The sequence below is a fragment of the Radiomyces spectabilis genome, assembly GCF_025331425.1.
Source record: "Radiomyces spectabilis strain NRRL 2753 chromosome Unknown BYT42scaffold_1, whole genome shotgun sequence".
Taxonomy (NCBI): Eukaryota; Fungi; Mucoromycota; class Mucoromycetes; order Mucorales; family Radiomycetaceae; genus Radiomyces; species Radiomyces spectabilis.
Window position 1 is genome coordinate 973,020 of NW_026251926.1, and position 19,578 is coordinate 992,597.

At 42.9% G+C, this 19,578-nt stretch overlaps 6 protein-coding genes and 1 non-coding gene across 7 annotated transcripts; 3 read left to right on the plus strand and 4 right to left on the minus strand.

Moving 5' to 3' along the window:
- Positions 1-1,066: 1,066 nt before the first annotated feature.
- Positions 1,067-2,474, plus strand: BYT42DRAFT_591306 (uncharacterized protein; the record flags this gene model as incomplete). The annotated part of the gene is made up of 5 exons (XM_051570532.1): positions 1,067-1,163; positions 1,228-1,646; positions 1,714-1,789; positions 1,851-2,062; positions 2,133-2,474. 5 exons carry the CDS (start codon positions 1,067-1,069, stop codon positions 2,472-2,474), a joined length of 1,146 nt encoding a protein of 381 aa, XP_051428151.1.
- A 75-nt stretch (positions 2,475-2,549) lies between these two features.
- BYT42DRAFT_551679 (carboxyl transferase) lies at positions 2,550-4,883 on the minus strand. Its single transcript, XM_051566295.1, has 9 exons — positions 4,737-4,883; positions 4,586-4,669; positions 4,400-4,513; positions 4,074-4,313; positions 3,724-3,989; positions 3,479-3,635; positions 3,023-3,411; positions 2,789-2,959; positions 2,550-2,687 (listed from the first exon to the last, which is right to left on the minus strand). The coding sequence occupies exons 1-9, from the start codon at positions 4,797-4,799 to the stop codon at positions 2,594-2,596; spliced, it is 1,578 nt and encodes a 525-aa protein (XP_051428152.1). The 5' UTR covers positions 4,800-4,883; the 3' UTR covers positions 2,550-2,593.
- Positions 4,884-7,610: 2,727 nt separating this feature from the next.
- On the plus strand, positions 7,611-9,044 carry BYT42DRAFT_541857 (signal peptide peptidase-domain-containing protein; the record flags this gene model as incomplete). The annotated part of the gene is made up of 3 exons (XM_051565577.1): positions 7,611-7,989; positions 8,062-8,424; positions 8,527-9,044. 3 exons carry the CDS (start codon positions 7,611-7,613, stop codon positions 9,042-9,044), a joined length of 1,260 nt encoding a protein of 419 aa, XP_051428153.1.
- A 211-nt stretch (positions 9,045-9,255) lies between these two features.
- On the minus strand, positions 9,256-9,569 carry BYT42DRAFT_609401 (uncharacterized protein; the record flags this gene model as incomplete). The annotated part of the gene is made up of 2 exons (XM_051571258.1): positions 9,256-9,293; positions 9,362-9,569. The coding sequence occupies 2 exons, from the start codon at positions 9,567-9,569 to the stop codon at positions 9,256-9,258; spliced, it is 246 nt and encodes an 81-aa protein (XP_051428154.1).
- Positions 9,570-9,797: 228 nt separating this feature from the next.
- BYT42DRAFT_t2 lies at positions 9,798-9,870 on the plus strand. The gene has a single exon. It is a non-coding gene; the product is annotated as a tRNA-Arg (tRNA).
- Positions 9,871-11,038: 1,168 nt separating this feature from the next.
- On the minus strand, positions 11,039-13,707 carry BYT42DRAFT_551698 (regulator of G protein signaling domain-containing protein). The gene is made up of 2 exons (XM_051566296.1): positions 13,211-13,707; positions 11,039-13,057 (listed from the first exon to the last, which is right to left on the minus strand). Exons 1-2 carry the CDS (start codon positions 13,271-13,273, stop codon positions 11,234-11,236), a joined length of 1,887 nt encoding a protein of 628 aa, XP_051428155.1. The 5' UTR covers positions 13,274-13,707; the 3' UTR covers positions 11,039-11,233.
- A 365-nt stretch (positions 13,708-14,072) lies between these two features.
- BYT42DRAFT_13414 (uncharacterized protein) lies at positions 14,073-18,114 on the minus strand. The gene is made up of 5 exons (XM_051562211.1): positions 17,864-18,114; positions 17,662-17,785; positions 17,362-17,593; positions 16,482-17,269; positions 14,073-16,345 (listed from the first exon to the last, which is right to left on the minus strand). The coding sequence occupies exons 1-5, from the start codon at positions 18,026-18,028 to the stop codon at positions 14,220-14,222; spliced, it is 3,435 nt and encodes a 1,144-aa protein (XP_051428156.1). The 5' UTR covers positions 18,029-18,114; the 3' UTR covers positions 14,073-14,219.
- Positions 18,115-19,578: the final 1,464 nt, after the last annotated feature.

Consider the following 19,578-nt stretch of genomic DNA (forward strand, 5'->3'; position numbering starts at 1 on the left):
TTGGAATAAATAAGACGGGCACAAATCAGAACAAAGAAGGATCGCGTTATCTCTGCTCACAAAGACGACACTTTTTTTTTGGTTCAATAAAACCACATTAAACGGTTTAGCCATGTTACACACACATTTATTGCCACCCTTTTTTTCGCTTTGTTTGGCGCATAAATTAATAGATGGCGACTCTTCTCATCATCCAAAGCAAGCCCGTCATATAGTAAAAAACTTTTTCACCTGTGTAGATTGGCAGGTTTTTGCACTTTGAGCCACATGACCACATGAACCCACAGTATCGGAAACCAGTTCCGAGCATGTCGCCTTGTTGTTGTATATGTAGACCTTATTGTCCCCAACTATCTGTAGGTATACGACAAAAAAATTACGAATACAATATCCGTATTCATATCTAGTTTTCCGCCGGATTCCAACGTGGAGGAAGGAACACTAGCTGCCTCTCATTTTGACCAAAAAGTAAAATTATAAAAAAGCCAAGAAATTTGAGAAAAGAGCGTCAACAAAACCACAGCCGCACCGTTCAATTACATGCCTTTGACTTGGAGCCTATGATGCAACAATGCTGTCATTACGGCAAATGGACTAACTAGCATGAGGTTAAAACTCGTCTGCTAAAGCTCGCTCTAGCGTAGACGGGGCCAACCACCAATCCAGTTTAAACCGCAATGTCTATAATGTCAAGCAGCTTTAAAATTTTTAGAATGTTTTCCAAATCTTTTGAAACACAAAGGGTTCCTCTCCATCATTTCAAAAATCATTCGAATTCACTGGAATCACCTACATCAAAGCACACTGGTTATGCGTGGGAACAAAAAAACGATGTACCAACGTACCTTTTTTACCTGGTCAAAAAGGAATTTGTAAAAGAACAAAAGAACAACACGCTGATTGATCAATGTACGGGAGTCTGCATATTGAAATCAGTGTCAATGCTAAAGTTCATGTGATGCTCAACCCGCATACATATATAATCCTACCATGTTTACAAATGCGTCACTCTTGTTTTTCAACTTGTTCTTTTTTCCTTTTTCCATTTTCATTTGCTTTTTATTCTATGCCATTTACTATTGAACCTATCGTCCCTACTTCGCTGCAATCTGGCGTCGACTTTGGAGCCATCATTAACGATTTGGATCTAGAGAAATTGACGGGTAAGCAAACGGACGGTAGATCTTCAGAATTCGCGTTTCGCATCTTTTTGACCTAGTTTATTAGACGACGATTATAAGCAACTGGAGAATGCGGTTTATACATATCAAGTCGTAGTTGTACGAAATCAGGGCCATATCAGTCCCCAAACACAGTATGAGTTGACGAGACGGTTTGACCCTTCTTGCCATACGTATGGCCACGGCAAACAATCGCGTGCCAAGCAATCAGTAATTTCAAGGGACATCTCGCCGCTACCTGATGTTCCCCAAGTGCAGCTGTTAGGCAACGGCGTTGTCAGGAATTATCAAAATATCGACGAACGCCACCTCCACCATCCTGATCATCGAACGTTCCATCATACCCCGCTGACCGAAGAAGATATTGCCAACAACAAGACTCGCTTCTATCGTTGGCATATGGATGCCGCCTTGTACGAGCTGGAATTGCCAAAAGTGACCACCTTGTTCTGTGTACAAAATCCGGTACAGAGTCAAATCAACTTTCTCTAAACAAGAGCAGATGACACTGAAGCTATTAACGCTGTTACAGGAACCCAGACGTCAGACGGTGCACTACGATGATGGTTCAGGTCACACTTTGGATGTGCAGCTGGGCACGACCGCATGTAAATGATTACAATGGCGATTTTGAACTTTTCCGGCTTTTTCTAATTTGTCCTAAATTAGTCATTTCTGGCCAAAAGGCGTTTGAATTATTGTCGACCGAAATGAAAGACTTGGCTTTCCGCACTCAAGCAAAGTATGCCCCTCATCCTTACTTGTGGATGTCCAAAGCCAAATCCCGGTCCAACGGACTGGGCATGGTCACAGAAGGCAAAGAACTGTCGCCCGAAGAATTACCGCCCATCCAAGAGGAGCATATCAAAACCTACCCATTGGTAACGTGAAAGAGCTCACCTGGGAAAAGTCCCCCATCCTTTGTATACTAATATGCCATCCTGTATGTAGCTGTGGAAAAATCCAGTGACCAAAAAAGTGCATCTGCAACTCCATCCTGCCGCTGTCCAGGATCTCATCATTGATGGAAAGCCCGTTGGCGATCTTTTCCAAGTGCGCGAAATTATCTACAAATTGCAGCGACCGGCCATCAATCCCGAAAACATCTATGCTCACGAATGGAAGAATGGCGACATGGTCATCTTTCATAACCGCGGCGTATTGCATTCTGTGGTGGGGTCGCTGAATGATAATGACAAACGAATTTTCCATCAATGCAATATTGCCAGCGGTGAAGGACCTCTCCCTGCTACAGAGGAAGACTTGGCTCCTTACCTCGCCACAGGCGCATAAAATGCAAAAGAGACTTCCTTCTCCCACCCCAGCTATCACAAATACGAAAAAAAAAGCATGAGTGATTCAATAACATGGTTTATTTACATATGTACGGGGACATGATGAATAGTATATGATTAAAGAGGAATGCTTCCATGTTTTTTCCACGGATTTTGTAGGGATTTGGTTTTCAACAGATCCAACTGTTCAATTAATCGTGCACGAGTCAATCTGTCAGCACAAAAACAATGAGAATCAAAGACTGGATTTTGCGGGGCGCACAGGTTTTTTTTTTTTTTTTTTTTTTTTTTTTTTTTTTTTTTTTTTTTTACCTGGGTTCAATAATGTCATCAAGGTAACCTCGTCGGGCGGCGAATAAGGGAGTAGCGAATTTCTCTTTGTATTCTTTTTGCATAGTGGCTTTATCGGGATGATTTCTAAAGATCACTTCAACCGCTCCCGCCGCGCCCATCACCGCAATTTCCGCGGTCGGCCATGCCACACTATAGATCATAAAAAGATCAAAATCAACGAGTTCAGCTGACGCTTTCTTGTGTTTTTCTTACTTGTAATCGCCTCTCAAATGCTTGGAGCTCATCACGATATAGGCTCCACCGTAAGCTTTTCGGATAATGACAGTCAATTTAGGTACGGTGGCTTCGCAATAGGCATAAAGTAACTTGGCTCCGTGGCGAATAATGCCACCTTGTTCCTGTTTTGTTCCGGGAAGAAATCCGGGAACATCCACGAGTGACACGAGAGGGATATTGAACGCATCACAAAATCGGATAAACCTGGCCGCTTTGACGGATGCATCCATGTCCAAAGCCCCAGACGATACAAGAGGTTGATTGGCTACTAATCCTACCGTTTGACCTCCCATTCGTCCGAGACCCACGAGAATATTACCCGCGAACTTGGGTGAAATCTCAAAGAAAGAATGTCGATCAACAATCTAAAAAAAAGTGAATGAACCAAAGATGAGACGTCTGATTTATTATATTTTGGGGGATATTACTTACTCTGTTGATAACCTCTTTCATATCATAAGCCAAATTGGAATTGGTGGGTACAATGGTGTCAAGAGCTGAATCCATTCTGTCCAACGGATCATCACATGGGCGGACAGGGACGGGATCACGGTTGGATAATGGAAGATAATCAAAGAATTCTCGGATGCTGCAAGCCAATAATTGTTTTACCTGTCAATCTTTTTTTTCTTGCTTCTTGTCGTCGACCCATGTGGGGTCAAGGTTAGGACACTTACCCTTGCAAAGCTTCAACATCGTTGGTGAATGTTCGGTGGGCGACGCCACTTATATGAGTGTGTACTTTGGCTCCGCCGAGCATTTCCTGGGTCACTTCTTCATTGGTAACGGCTCGCACCACCTCTGGCCCTGTGACAAACATATGCGACGTGTCTCGAACCATAAATGTGAAATCTGTCAGAGCAGGAGAATAAACGGCTCCGCCCGCGCATGGACCCATAATCAACGACAACTGCGGCACGACCCCCGATGCCAATACGTTTTTCTTTTTGTTTTTCAGGAAATCATATGAATATCTTTGATAAGTTTGGCCTCTGGGATGGATAAGTAGATGAAATAATTTTTTTACCTGGAATATATCGGCATATCCTGCCAGTGAATCCACGCCTTCCTGAATCCGCGCCCCGCCGGAATCTTGCAAACCGATAATGGGAGCTCCCACCGTCATGGCTTGATCCATGACTTTGAGAATCTTTTGAGAATTTGTCTTTGATAGACTGCCGCCAAATACAGTAAAATCTTGACTGTATACAAACACCCGTCGTCCATAAATGGTTCCATGACCTGTCACTACACCATCGCCTGCGATCTTTTTTTTATTGTTATTCATACTCGTTCGTCTGTGCAACGACTTTTTTGTAACAAGTCTTTTTTCTTTCCTTTTTAATTGCTTACCGTTTTGCCTTCCATTCCAAAGTCAGTACATTGATGTTCCATAAACATATCGTATTCACGGAAGGAATCTTTATCCAGTAATAATTTTAACCGTTCACGCGCGGTTAATTTTCCCTGGGATCATGGGTTCAGTACCGCCCTTTTCGACCTTTCCACGCCATAAGCCTTCCATGCGAGCTTCATTACCTTGGCATGTTGTGCATCGATTTTCGCTTTGCCGCCGCCATGAATGGCTTCTTGCCGTTTTTCGTCAATGGTGACAAACGATCTCTGCAATGGACAAATAAAAAGTTAACTTGTCACATTCGCCCGTCCGACATTTTCGGTTCGGCAGTACTTGATTGCAATATAATCGAGTCCAACATCGGAAACCGTTACGTCGAAAGGCAATGGAGAACATGTCACTGCGATTCGGCTTGATAAGAAAAAAAAGTTTCAAAAGAATAAAGTGAGTTAGGAAAAAGAGGTGGAACTGAATGAAATTGAACTCCGAAAGGGTTTTTGATCAGGCACTTTTTTTTATTATGATTTTCCCAAACATCATCAAGATAGTTTTTCGGTATTATTGATTACGGTTATGAACAAGAGGAACGGTTTGTGTTTTTGTAAGAGTGTTTTTTTTGTGTATATTCAAGATGCAGAAGATATCGGTGAAGATTGGCGATGCCTTGCAGTAGCAACAGTTGGTTTGCAGGTAGGCCACCGTCCGGAAAACGAAACGTAACTGTTTAGAAAAAATTGGTCCAAATAAATAAGACGGGTATCCTGATAAAAGAGAAGAATGATAGAGAATAACTTACTGAGGCTATATATATGTAAAAAGTCAAATGCGTAAAGTAAAATCAAACCCGAAAAGAGAAACGGATACAGATCGTTAATATCAAATCGTCTTATTGCACTAGAAGTTCGTCTGTCTGGCTTTTTTTGTCTTCTACTGGAAAACTTACACAATCGCTTGATTTATGTTTACCTATTTTCTCGGGCAAATTAGAGGAAATGGTTAAAAGGCGAACCATATCAGTGGACTTACTGGAACCACAGAGATAGCAAGTAACGGGTGTCATGCTGCCAAAAGAGTAAATGGAGTTCAAAATCAACAAGTGATAAAGAAAAAAAGTAAAAAGAAAAAGGTCGGCTCCAAAGGTGGACTACTTTATATTCAGAAAAAGTAAAACGTTGTTATCACGCTCTCTCAATCAAAAGCTCTGGAACCTTTTTATGGGGACGGGTTTTGGGGGACAAGAAGGAAAGCGAGCGAACCGAGCCCTTTCCATTTTCTTCTACTGACCCCTTTCCCTTTTTTTTTTTCTCTCTCGCATTTGTTGTCAAAGCAATGAAACAAATAAGTCGATTATGCTTCACCTCTTTTAGAAGAAAAACGTGGTTCCGAAAAGTCTCAAACTGTTCACAAACCCTTTCATTCCGTTTCATCTTCTTTTAAACTCTGACCTTTGACGTTTACTGTCGTTCATCGTAACACAGACACATAAATCACATCGTCAAACAATTCCCGCTTTCGAAAACAACGAAAAAAAAAGTAAACATGAGATACTTTGGCCACCATGGACATTGACGCAACCTCGGGTGATGGATGATCCTATTCCATGACACTTGACGGATGACTCATGTGGTTTGGCTCCATCGGCGGTAAAATCAGACAGTTTCAATGGGCTATCATATGTCACTGAACGTATCAAATAGCTTATGCAGGATATCAACAAGTTGAGATCATTCCATCCACCAAATGATGGCTTATGGCCTGCTATTGGTGCATCATAAAACGAAAATAACCGATCGACCTATGATCGTTGTTTTCCTGTTTTTTTTTTATCAAAATACTAGATACAATAAATACATAAACAAAAAGATCAACTTAAAAAAAGAAACAATATACACCTTTGTCGAGCAGACAGATGAACTCCCTGATTGAAGACGGACATTTCCAAGCCTTGCAGATAATACTTTACAGTACAATCTTTTTAACATTCTGAAAAAAAAAGAAAAAGATGGAGCAAAACATTGTATAATGTGATCTAGGTACCATGAACAGTTTCCGTGGCCATCTGCCATGAAGGGACTCCTTGACTGGATTTCAAAAAAAAAAAAAAAAAAAAAAAAAAAGGATACACGCATCCACCACGACTATTCCCACGCACTACTCCTAACTCTCCATGATCGAATTTTCATTTCTTTTATTATTTTCTTTCTTCAATCGCTTGATCGAATGACATCAAAATATTAAACAGTGTCAATAATGGAAAATAATGCATGGTGTTTCCTAATAACCTAGACTCATGGGAAATTGCAATTGGTCTTCATCCAGTCCTTCTCTTTTACAAGATCATCAATTGAATATGTGCGTGTGCGCTTTTACATTAGCTGTATGTATTCCCAGCCATTGGATCACTTCCTGTTTCATATGAGACATGCAGCAGCCTTCTTTTGACTTGAGAAGCCGAACTTGATGTGAAATCTATTGCATCACCATCATTAGTTCAAAGTTGTGCAAGGAATTGCATCAAAATTCTTTACATCGTAATTGCAACCAAATTAAAATGTCATTTGAATTGCTGATATAAATGTCATGGTATCTTTCAAGTGACGAATTAAAAATGTTTTATGTGCATCATTGACAGACACACGGAGAAGGAAAAAAATAGTATACCCCTCTGTAGCAAGTCAATGTTACTGTGAGACCATCGGCAACATGAATATTAAAAAAGTTTATGATGCATAAACCTTCCTTGTCATAAAGTCTGGGAATCCCAGAAACCCAAAATTTTTGATCTCAAAAATAAATAGTGATTGACACATAACGATCTTCTACGTATATCATGCAAGCAATGGCCATTGAACAAGCAAAAACGGTCCCTCATGCCTAATACTACACTTTTTGGGTGTTAATCATCTTATTTTGCTGTAACAAATCACCGTAAAACCATCACTTTGGTAGACGTGAAATGAAAAAAGAGTTTGTGAATGTAAAATATCATGCATCTATTGCGACGTCATTCAGTTTATTATTTTCAGTTGAACGCAACGTGGAACGCCTCATTGGATGCGGTTCCTAGAAATTTTTAATTTTGCTAAACCTATTGGCCCCCCTTTTTTTTTTCGTTCGCTTCTTTCACTTGACCGTTTCGTTCAAAAGGGTATGAATAGCGACACCGCAGAAGTAGGGTTGAAAATCGCCTATGCGGCGTTGATGACCATGGCTGTCATTCCGATCTACGCTGGATCGTTTGCTGCTTTCCGTGTGATGAAACGTCCTGCCAATGCTCCGCGTGCAAAGAAGAAGAGCGCGTCACCTTTGGAAGATTCCGACGATGAAGAGGAAATCTCTGAAAGCCTTACAGCCAGCGATGCTTGGATGTTTCCTGTCATTGGATCAGGCGTTCTCTTTTCTTTGTACCTTTTATTCCGTTTCTTGGATAAAAAGTATATCAATATCCTCATCACCGTTTATTTCTCCGTCATGGGCTGCTTAGCCGTCGCCAAAACCGGTCTTCTCATTGCCAAACGCATCGTTCCTCTGGCCTTGTTGAAAAACGTTCAAAAGTACAAAATTACCCTGTCCAAGCAAGATGCCAGTAAGTAATTGTTTGCGCGTCCACATACAAATTGTCAATTTGTCGCTTATGCTGTGGTTTGACTTTTTTTAGTCATTTCTCGCACCAGTTTCACTGCCGTTCACGGTATTTTGTTGCTCCTTTCGGCTGCATTGACGGTCTATTACAGTCTTACCAAGAACTGGATTGCTTCCAACGTTTTTGGCATCTCCTTTTCCATCAATGCTATCCAATTGTTATCTTTGGACTCTTTCAAGACCGGCATGATTTTGCTTTCTGGACTGTTCTTTTATGACGTCTTTTGGGTATTTGGAACTGAAGTGATGGTCAGCGTTGCCAAGAACTTTGATGCCCCCATCAAAGTGATTTGGCCCAGGGATATCATTGACTTTATCATGAATTCATCGACTGAACGTAATTTTGCTATGCTTGGCCTGGGAGACATCGTGATTCCAGGTAAGTTTTTGATTCTACTGGTCGCTTTCTCCCACAAAGAAGGAAAAAAAAAATAGGAAGTATCATCTGATCTTTGCAACTGATGGGGTGACGGATTCTTAGGTATTTTCGTGGCTCTTTGTCTCCGCTTTGATCGACACATGGCATGGCAACGCCATCCTGTGGGTGATTTCCGTTCCACCAATTTCAGCAAACCTTATTTCAAGGCCTGCTGTATTGCTTATGTGATTGGATTGGGAACGACGATGATCGTGATGCATGTGTTCAACGCCGCTCAACCCGCGCTTCTCTACTTGTCGCCGGCTTGTATTCTGTCCGTTTTAATCACGGGCACTATGCGTGGTGAACTCAAGGACGTGTTTAGCTACTCTTCCGAAGAATCCGATGACGAAAAGAAGAATAAGAAGAAGTCGACCGGTGCTAGCACCAGCAAGCGAGTGACCCGCAACACGCCCGCAGCACCTAGCCCGATGAAAACTCGATCATCCACCGTCGGGGATGACGAGGACCATACCGACCACAGCGACCACAGCGCCGATGGTGAAGATACCGCAAATAGTACCTCTTCCGAAACTCCTAGAACGAGATCCCGACGAAATACCAGAAGCAAAAAGAAATAAATTTCTAACACATTCCCCCTTCGAAAGATACAATACGTATAAAGAATAAGTCATCTGTTCTTAGTTAGTATTTTCTATTTATACTTGTTGAAAAAGAAAAAACCATATTCGTAAAAACGCAACCCACATGCCAATATAGGGCGACGCGTCAAATGCTTTACCCGTACGAAATGAGATACATATATTCCACCTTCTTTTTTCCGTTCTCTATTTACAACATCAAACGGTAAAGGCCTGCCGAAATAAACACTGCAATTTTTCCATAAAAGTGTTTGTTATTAGAGCCATGTCATTCTCGAATCGCCCTGTTGACTTACCAACGCCTGCCACACCAAGACCAACTGCTTGGTTGGATTTGCCCGCCACCTTATTAAGCTTGTTGGCTTCGCGTAAAGCATAACCACCAAGACCACCAAAAGCTAATGCACCGGTAATCTTACAAGGCAGACAATCTTCATACTTTTTCGCATTTTTCAGCTCGCTGACAGCGTCATTTGAAGTGTTGAGTGCTTGATTCTTATCCATGGGTGAAATGTGCAACCGGAAAGCAATTGTGAAAGCAAGAAAAAAAAAGAATCACTACGGTTATTTTGGTCATGGGTGACCAAACTTGGTAAAAAAGATTTGTGAATATATAGAAATCAAATTACTTTTATGGAATATAACTGGGATTATAACGAAAACTTTCCAAAAAAGGCGATTTTTTTTGGTTACGGTCATGAGAAAATATTTAGGTCAGAAACGCCGACTTTAGCCCAAGTGGCGAAATGGATATCGCATCCCCCTCCTAAGGGGAAGATTGCGGGTTCGAGTCCCGTCTTGGGTAAGCCTTTTAATCACCGCAAATTTTCTTCATTTTACCAAATATGGTATTGGTGATTGTACGTTTCTGTTGCCTTTTTTAAATTTTTTGGTATCGCCTTGATGCGAATAAGCCAATGTGAGAGATTATTGTGACCTGTTGGCGTTTGGGTGCGTTGATCCTTGCACAAGTGACAATGGTTTGGTGCTGGGACATTGATGCAACAGAGAAAAAAGTCCGCCTTTTGCACCCAATGAGCAATGCGTGTTGGATTTCATAGGGAAATAACACCGTACTATAATAAAGGTAATCATCCATTGTGATGGCTAATCTAAAGAGGTTTTCAATGAGATGGAACCTATGTCAGTTACGCCGGTTCTTCTTTTGCGCCGATTAGATTTGCTATACCAAAGTTTAGCAAATACGGAAGACAGCGCATTGGCTCGTCCGCAGATCGATGTCTGGAGGAACCTTCGAGAAGGTATGAAGGACCAATGGATGAACGAGGCATACCAAAGGTATTGCCTGGAAAACGGAAGAAATATAGACCGAATCCGTTTAGCATTAAAGTGGTCCGTAATACTTCTTGATTGGTTATGTTTCGGAATAATAGAAAACCGTGCAGGAAGTTGACGAGAACCTTCCTGAAGATTGTAGACATAAAAATGATCTTGATAGAAAATATAAATATGACCATGTTATGGTAGAAATAAAGAATGAAAAAAACTACAGATTTAAACTGAACTCTAAAGGAGTACTCAAATCTGACACCTAGTGCAATGCGTCGCGTCGAATGAAACAGAAGGGCTTTGACAAGTGAAAACCAAAAAATTGGAAATGCAGTTAATGCATAATTTGAAAGCCCGTTTACTTCTATCTCTGTTTCGCACGCCATCATTACTGTTACAAGAATCAAGATTTGATTAGGGAAGAATGAGAAGCTGTAGACTGTGGTCCGTAACATAACTGAGAAAAGATTGTAGTCATGAGATTGAAAAAACCGATTACACTACTATGTCAAATCGGAAAATTTACCCAGTGATGATGGTGCACCGCCTTCAAGGATAGATCATACCACAAATCCAATAGCATTAGTATCTGATTACTGGATACTACAGCTATATTCAGCTCGCTGAATGCTAAAAAAAAATTACCAAAAGAAAACAGCAAAAAGTGACCAAGGATGTGATAGGTGAAACTTAAAAGATTATATTATGTAAATTACAGTTGTTTTTTGATCGACTAGACATAACTTTTTTTGAAGGGGTGGGAAATCTGGTTTGCAGATGAGTCAATGGAAAAAGGGGAGGGAATAAAAATAAAAAATTAAGTTACAGTGTAGAGAGCGGGTATCAATTTTTGAGGGAAAGCACAGCCATCCAGTCAGTTAAGCTTGCTCCAGGCTGCAAGGAGTCATTGGTGATTCGATCTCGCTTATCGAGGCCGAGTAGTAGTCTTCTTCATCGTCCTCTTTGAATTCGGCCATGCCTGAATCCCGCTTATTGAACATCGGTCGTTTGACTTTTCCTTCCTCACAGAGGTCGCGGTACTGCTGGGTCTTGACAAATTTGGGAACCGAGTCCGAAGCCATTAGCCTGCAAATGTGCTCGTTCACGCGGTCAAACCATTTCAGCATCATCCTTAAGCTTTGAGAAGACGATGATAACGGGGAAATGACAATGGTAGGACTCATCTGACCAGGCGAATACGTTTGTACAACGGTGATCACAGAAGAAACCAAACGATCCATTTCCTGGCGCATCGAGTGTTCAACATTGAGTTCAAAAGGTGCTTTGGGGGCCAAGTAGCGTGTCCAGATATCGTAGGCATCTTCCAATAAGCTGCGCTGGTTCTGTGAAGGCATCGCGGGACTCTGGTTACGACATTTGTGTCTTAAGTTGGTGTAATCGATCCAAAAGTCGAGATTTTCTTCGCAAAAGTTGGTCCGCAAAAAGTCCTTGAATAAAGATCTTAGCTGGGGATTATCCAAAATCGTCTTTAATCGGTACGAGTTGCATTCTTTGCCGTCGACATGGGAAATTTCTTTGGCGCTAGGTGTCGATAACAGCGAATCCGCTTGAGAATGATGGCTTGCACGACGCTTACCAAACTGGTCAATGCCATCCGGGCCGTCGTTGCAAACGGATAATGGCCTTGAACCGCTATCGCTACTGATAACAGACGCCGTGGAAATTGGACTGGGCGGCATCATGTCTCGGTCGCACATCGCGGTCTCTGCAGCGGCCGCGGCCGCCAATTGATCGGTCACAATTTTCTTGCCAGCCTTGGTAATTATGAACAGAGTAGTCTTGGAAGTCGACAAGAAATCAGTACCTGATTTGGCTCCTTCAAGGTAATCGATCCATCCATGACGCAAGAATTCTCTAGCCAACAGTTCGGCTTCGTCTCGAGACGCAATCGAACAGTACTCCAGCAACCAGTCGCAGCACAGTTGAGAAGGGAAAATGGCTCGCATTCGAGTGCCTGTTTCGGAATTGGTAGGCAGGACCTCGGGAAATGAAGCCGTGAGCATCCAGTTGTTGACCAGGTTTAACTGTGGATCACGTAGCAGTTCAATACTAAACACACTGTTACATGTTGAAGTAGGAGGGGAGGGGGGGTGTCGGGAAGCTTTGGCGCCAAAATTGGCCGACAGCAGGGCATTCACGGAACGGGGGGTAATGGACTCGCTTTCCAAGGGCAAACTGGTGACCATGACGCGGAAGAGGACGGACAACTTGGAGCGATTGAAATGGATTTGATCGTCATCTTCGGATCGGTCGAGGAAAATCACTTGTGTTGAAGGCACGGATTCAAAGTGGCCACTAAAAGGAGCCAGATCCACACCGGTGCGAATGCAGAATTCCTGAAAGATGCAGAGCCCTTTGCATGTGAGTCGCCAAATGCCTTTATCACGAAAGTTGCGGTTGCTAGGTTCCACTGCTGACTCCAGTAACCGTGACCATAAGAACTGTTGGCATAGTGCCTTGGCCATATCTCTTGCCATATTAAATGTGGTAGTGACGGTGCGGACTTGAACTTTGGACTCATCGGCCGGGTCATGGACACGAACGCTGTGAGAGAACCTCAGAGAACCAAGCGCTGCCACCGTATCATCGGAAGTGAATGTATGGTGATAGTTCTTGAACAGGTATCGGTTGACGCTCAGTGGGACTTGAACAATTAATGCGCCAAATAAATCATGAATATCCTGTAAATGCCAAAAGTAGCAATCAGTCAATGATATCATGACATTCCTATTTTTTGTAATAGGTTGTATTGGCCATTGCCATGGTGGGGACTGGGATGAACGATTGCTCTGTCAACCCAGCCTGATCTGAAGGGAATCCGGTTCTTTACACACCTTCATAAAGGGACGCCCATCAATATTAAACTTCAAGATGGAAGTATAGGATTGTTGAGCCATTCGATGAAAGTTATATATGCAAGCAAGTAAAGATTAAAAAAAGAAGAGAAATGACAAGTAATTAAACCGTTGAAAGAATATAAAAAGAAAAACCGAAAAAAAAGATAGAAACCAGTACAAGAACACTGCTTTTACATTCACGGATGACTGGCAATTTACTTAAATAGAGGAATCCCCTTCGATACCGACAAAAAGGATCCCAGCATGCTAAATGGGTGAAAACTGGACAAAAGGGAGGAGGCAATACGAATCCGGCATGAAACAAGCGATATTACCTCCTTTAGTAAAAATGCATTAGGAGGTACTTTCTCGCTTTTCCTTATTCTTATTTCTACGCCTCTAACCAACAAGGTAAGCTGTCATTTGTTATGTTGACAACTCTAAATTCGAATAGTTTATTTGCGAGAAGCTTTTTTGTTTTTTTTGTTTTTTTTGTTGCCTAGTTTTTTACCTTTTTTTCTAGGGGTTGTTGCTCTTTTTAGATTCTTTGATTCTCAAGCTGGGAAAGACTCTCGCGAACGTGGTAGAATAAAGAAAAAAAAAGTCTAGCGTGGCGACGCATCTCAATGAAAATGCCGCTCGTGCATTTTTTTTTTTGTCATGGTGCACACCTGAAAAAGAAGAACCCCAAAGAAGTCCCTTTTTGCCATCTTTTTTCAGAAAAGAAAAAACCTGAAAAAAAATGAATTTAGAAAGAATTCTTCAAGATCTTGCACGATTAAGAAGAACAAGGCTTATTCAAAATAGGAGACTCCTCCACATTATCAAAATAGTGAAAATAAAGGATTCTCCAATATCTCCACGATATCAAAAAATCAGGACATTTTCTTTCCTTTTTCTTTATTTAACATGATTAAGGTTGTGGAAAAAAAGTAGGAGTTTCAGGCGAAGCAAATAATAATAATAAAAAAAAGGGAACACACACAAGAACGATTTACACGTGCAATCAATTGCTTGACTGATCTAACAAGAAGTTGGTGGCTTTGGTCAGGTCTTGGTCGTACCTGTCAAGCGCTTCCTTGGCATTTTGTCGGTTAAAGCCCATTTTAACCAGTTCTTCAATCTTGTTATCTCCTTTGACGGAAGACTCCTTCTTCTCATTCACGGACTCCTGAACATCGTCAAAGCTTGAGAATGCATCATCAAAACCAATGGGTATCGATGCATTATTATTGTTGCTATTATCTGAAGTGCCTTGATTCGTGCCTTTGGATGTGCCTGGACCTCCAAAGATGGAATCCCAATCGTCTTCGTCCTTCATCTTGTTGCTTGTTGCCGGGGTTGCACTCGATGTGATCTTGGTTGCTGTGGAACTACTGCCGAAATCAGGGAAATTGAAGCCACCAAAACTGCTAGCCCAATTGGTTTTTGAAGGCGAGGCTGGCGAGGCTGACGAAGCCGCTTCAGGTTTGGGAACCGTAGGCTCTTTAGGGAGATCAAATGCAGAAAAAGCATCATCAAAATCATCAAAGTCATGCTCATGAGCTTTATCCACAATTTTCACATCGTTCAATTCTTTGGAAAACGCCTTTTCAAAATCATCTTCGGCATCTTCCATCGGTTCCTCATTCGGTTTCTGGGCCGGTGTAGGTGTAGATGAACTGGCCGCCGCCGATGCATTGGCAGGTGCAGGTGCTGGTGCTGCTGGTGGAGGTGGAGGTGGAGCACGTTGTTTCTTTTGCGTTGTCATTGCTGCAGCAGCCTTGGTTTCGGAAGACTGTCGGTGATGGTGTCGACTTTGTGGCGGTGGAGGAGGAGGAGGCGCCTGACGAGCTGTACGACCAGGAGTGCTTGCAGGAGATTCATATTCACTCACTGAATCCTTATCCTCAGATGTAGGGCCCTTTGCATCCTCTTTTTGTTGATGATGAATGGGGTCAAATCCATCGGTAGCAGGTGGGTGGTTTTCCGAGGATCCAGAATGACCGCCATGAGTTGGCTCGGATGGCGCCACGGCATCATTGGTAGTGAACGTACCAAATATGGCATCAAAGTCATCCATTGCAGCAGCAGCACCACCTCCACTTGCGGTGGTGGACTGCGGTTCCTTGTTTTCCGTACTTTGAGCGCTTTCTGTTCCGGCACTGCTACTCCCTGATTGCGAGGAGCTGGATCCCTCATCACTGCTCGTCCTACTTTCTTCCTTTGGCGTTTCAATCTGGGACTTGATGGCCGGTTCTTTAGTCTCGTTTTCCAGGGCCTTGGCTTCGGCGACTTCCATCTTTGGCGAAAAGATGTCAAAGAAATCATTCGAACCGGTCGAGGGTTCAGAGGGATTGCCGAAAGGAGAGGCAAAGAGCGATGGTGATGGTTGTTGATCTTGTCGCTGTGGTAATGTCTGCGATGCAGATGGTGAAGTGGGTAACGCTGGTGCTGGTGAGGCAGTTGCAGGGGTTGCACCGGCGATCTCTGAAGCATGAGTTTCCATTCCAGTGGAAGATGTCCGGCCTTGGTGGTCTGGCTGCTTGTTCATATTCTCCTGAATAGCATGCACTTCCTTAAATTCGTCCAAATCACGCTTTGCTTGATCACGATCTTGTTCGGACGCAGTCACTTGGCGTCGATTGATATCGAGCATCATACCCTGCTGTTTCACCTGAGAACGTAAATCCTCCAATTCTTGCACCAATTGAGTCGTTTCCACTTGAATGTCATGCACACGGTGACGGAGACTCTCACTTTCAGCACGACCATTTTCCAACGTCTGTTTGAGCTGGGCAATCTGATTCTGGACTTCCAGCAATTCGCGCTGCGCGGCATCGTGCTCGTCTCTCACCTGCACGAATGCAGGTTCTTCCTGCCGCAGCTTTTCCTGCAATTCATTTAAATCCTTGACTTCGGTCTCGTGAGCTAATCGGACTTGAGCCATTTGCGCTTGCAATTCCTGCTTTTGTTTCGCCAATTGCTCCAGTGTCTGTTCAGCCGTCAGTTTCTGAGTCTTGACTTCTCCTGTTGCCCTTCTCAAATCGGCCATTTGGTTCTGCATTTGGTTTACTTGGTTCGTTTCTTGCGTCAATTGCTCGTTATTACCGAAATCGCCCAACAGATCCTGATCATCCATGAGAGACGTGCCTACCATCATACAAGGACATTGGTGACTATATCAGTACCGTTCATCTTGAATCTTTTTTTCCTTCTCCATCAAACCGCCCGAAAATCTTATTCCCGATTCGTCCTTTCTTCCTTTTTTTTTCCCCTCTTAGCTTACCTCGAGAAGACGAAGGATTGAATGGATCTACGGTGAGTGAACTAGGTGACGGCCGTGCTGCCATGGTTGCTGCGCGTTGAAGTTCATTACCGGAAAATGCTCGTGCGGGTGCAGGGGAGGGACTGGGCATGAATGGCACATGGGGACTTGGGGGAATTAAGCTTTGTGGCAAAGACGAAGGCAAGGCTTCGCCACGTAGCCGCTTATGAATCAAATGCATCGCAACGGCAAATTCGTTACGCGACAATCGACCTCGTTGTTGCATATCCGCCAGGTCCCAAATGTGAGCCAAGTCCGCTTCGGGTAATCGTGAGTTCTTGAAGAATTCCACAGCATCTTTTCCTTGCATAAATCCCGTCCGTTGCGTATCGATCTTGTCAAAGAAAGCATCAAACTGGGCCTTTTCTTGCGCCGACACGTCCCATTGCGTCGGTGTATCCATAGCGGCCGCAGAGCCGAAAGCCATCGTGCCGAGCGAGTCGATGGTTTGCGATCGTTGAGGAGGGGTCATCATACCTGTCATTTGTCGAGCAATGGTCGGAGTGTGTGCAGGATGCTGTCCACTCAATTGACGAGGTAGAAATGCGGGCGACGAAGTAAATTCGGCCGAGGATTGACGTACAACAGGTGATGGCACAGGATTACCACCGGCAGAGGCGTACACGCTCGGAGGTAACTGTGTAGGTAGTACAGACAAGGTGCCATCCATTAATTTAGCAATGTAATGCATTGCAATGACAAACTCGGTTTGATTCAATGCGCCTGAGCGACGTACATCGGCCAGATTCCTTTTCGATTTTCCCATATTTTTCAGTTAATACATGATGGATGGATTACCACGTTGTTTCTCCGTTCCCCAATTTTTTTTTGATGTACATACCAAATCTGGCCCAACGTATCGGTCGGTAATTTCGATTTTAAAAAGATGCTTTTGGCTTTCTCGGCATCCAGCACGCCGTCCACGGGATGATGAACATTAAAAATGGATGCATACTTTTCGCGTTCGGCAGGTTGAATAATGGTGGCTGCTGTATTGCTGGTTTGACTGTCGTTTCGATGAGGACTGGCAACGATGTCCGGTTTGAACCCTTCAAATTGAGGCAGAGGAACACCTACAGCCCATAACAGGTATCAGTGCTGCGTCCCCGTCAAAATGCTTTACCCCAGATTTTCTACTCACGCGTCGAGAGAATAGGATCCTTGGCTTCCTGGCCATGTTGTGCACAAGCGATGAGTTTCAAAGCAATGGAAAACGTTTCGGGCGTAAGGTAGCCGACATTATCACGGTCGGCTGTCTCCCATATCTAGCCACCACGCCGAAAAAGAAAGAGTCAGCATAAAAAATATATGCATGGTATAGCTGCCATTGGTTCAGAACCAACCTCTGAAAGAATTTCGTTGGGTACACCGGATGACGCAAAGAAACGCACGGCTTCAGTGCCAGTAACGATGCCCGGTTTGCTCTGACTGGCCTTTTTGAATAATTGTGCATAAACGTGACGTTCTTGTGGAGTCAATTGCGACTCCCAAGATACTAAACTGGACATGATGACGTTCAATTAGAAAGCTGTTGAAATTGGGCTTTTTGGTGAACGAGTTCGAGATGGAAGGAAAAAGAAAAAAAGGAAATCTTATCCCAACTTTTTTGCACTCACACTGCGCACGATTGTCTTAGCCGTTCAAGTCACACACCGCCATTATCCAAATTAGGCAATGGACATGGACGATCATGAACAAACCGCCGGATGATATTTTTAGCCACTCGAACTCTGTTTTTTAATTGCTTTTTTTCATTCGCGCCTGTTATTCTTGGGAACAGATAAACTATGATCAACTGTCAAAACAATCGATCATCTTTTAATTCAAATTCAACCAAACGATTGGAATGATCTTTCGACGGGGTGCATCGCTCGAGAATATAAAGTGCATTGACCATCTATTTCTTATCATCGCTTTTTCTTGAGACAAATTTTCTTTTTTTTGCCAAGAACCTTGGTAAAACAAAGAGAGTTGAATGCCAAGAGAAAAATAAAGCGTCATTGGATCAAAAGAGTCCAAAATTTGTCTCTTTGTCACCCATACTGACCATTTTTTTGGCAGATACCATCTCTTTAATTTGTCACATACAAATGAGTAAGCTTCCCGTGCGGTGTTGTTTTTTTCATTTCGTTGGGCAGCCAACCCGACTCCGCCTCACAGCTGAGATTGAATTGGTATCGTAGTGTTGCCTCACAAAAAAAAAGGTCATTAAAAAGAAGAGTTTATCCCGGAGGCATAGGCATGGGCTGTTTGTAGCGAGAGAGAGAGAATACCAAAAAAAAAAAAAAAAAAAAAAAAAAAAAAGCTCACACTGAGAAATCATGGAAATGGATCATCTCTCGAGGAGTAAAATATCATCCCCCGCAAAAACCGGTTTTTCTGGCAATGACGAATTTCCAAAATTCAGAATTCTCTCCTTTGACAGAAAAGGCAAAACACAATTTCCCCACAAGAAGAACCACTTTTTTGCTTTTTTCGTCATTATTGGATTGTGGAACGTTTGGATGGCAGGGTCATTTGTATCCAGAACATCTAGATGCTTTCAGTTGATATGAGGGATGGTTTCTCTCCTTCGTTGGCTTGTCAAATCATCCTTATTTTCGGTCAACCGGAAGTAGGTCGTATTCAGGGTTCTATGACGTACATTTGCGATACGGTTTTGCATCCAAGGCCCCTTGCCTACATTTTCTTCAAGGCGTTCCCTGATGAAAAAAAATGGACGCGTAATCAATGGCTCCTTAGCATTATCCCAAAGGAAGGGATCCTGTAACGAGGAGTATCGTCATTCCCAACGTAACCAGCACCAGAAAATGTTGTTTCTAGAACCAGTAGGAGGAGCGATAATGTAATTCTCGCAGTAGTTCCCTCTCTGATAGTTATGAAACTCACATTGATAAATTCCAAGCAACAATTGCTAATGTGCATGTAATTATCCATCATTCATTAGACACACTTGTCTTCATGCTTGTGAAACCAACTCTTTTTTCTTTGGTTATCATGCGGTGAATAGCAGCCAAGGGTGTTTATCGATGAAAAAAAAAGGTCGATAAATGAGGAG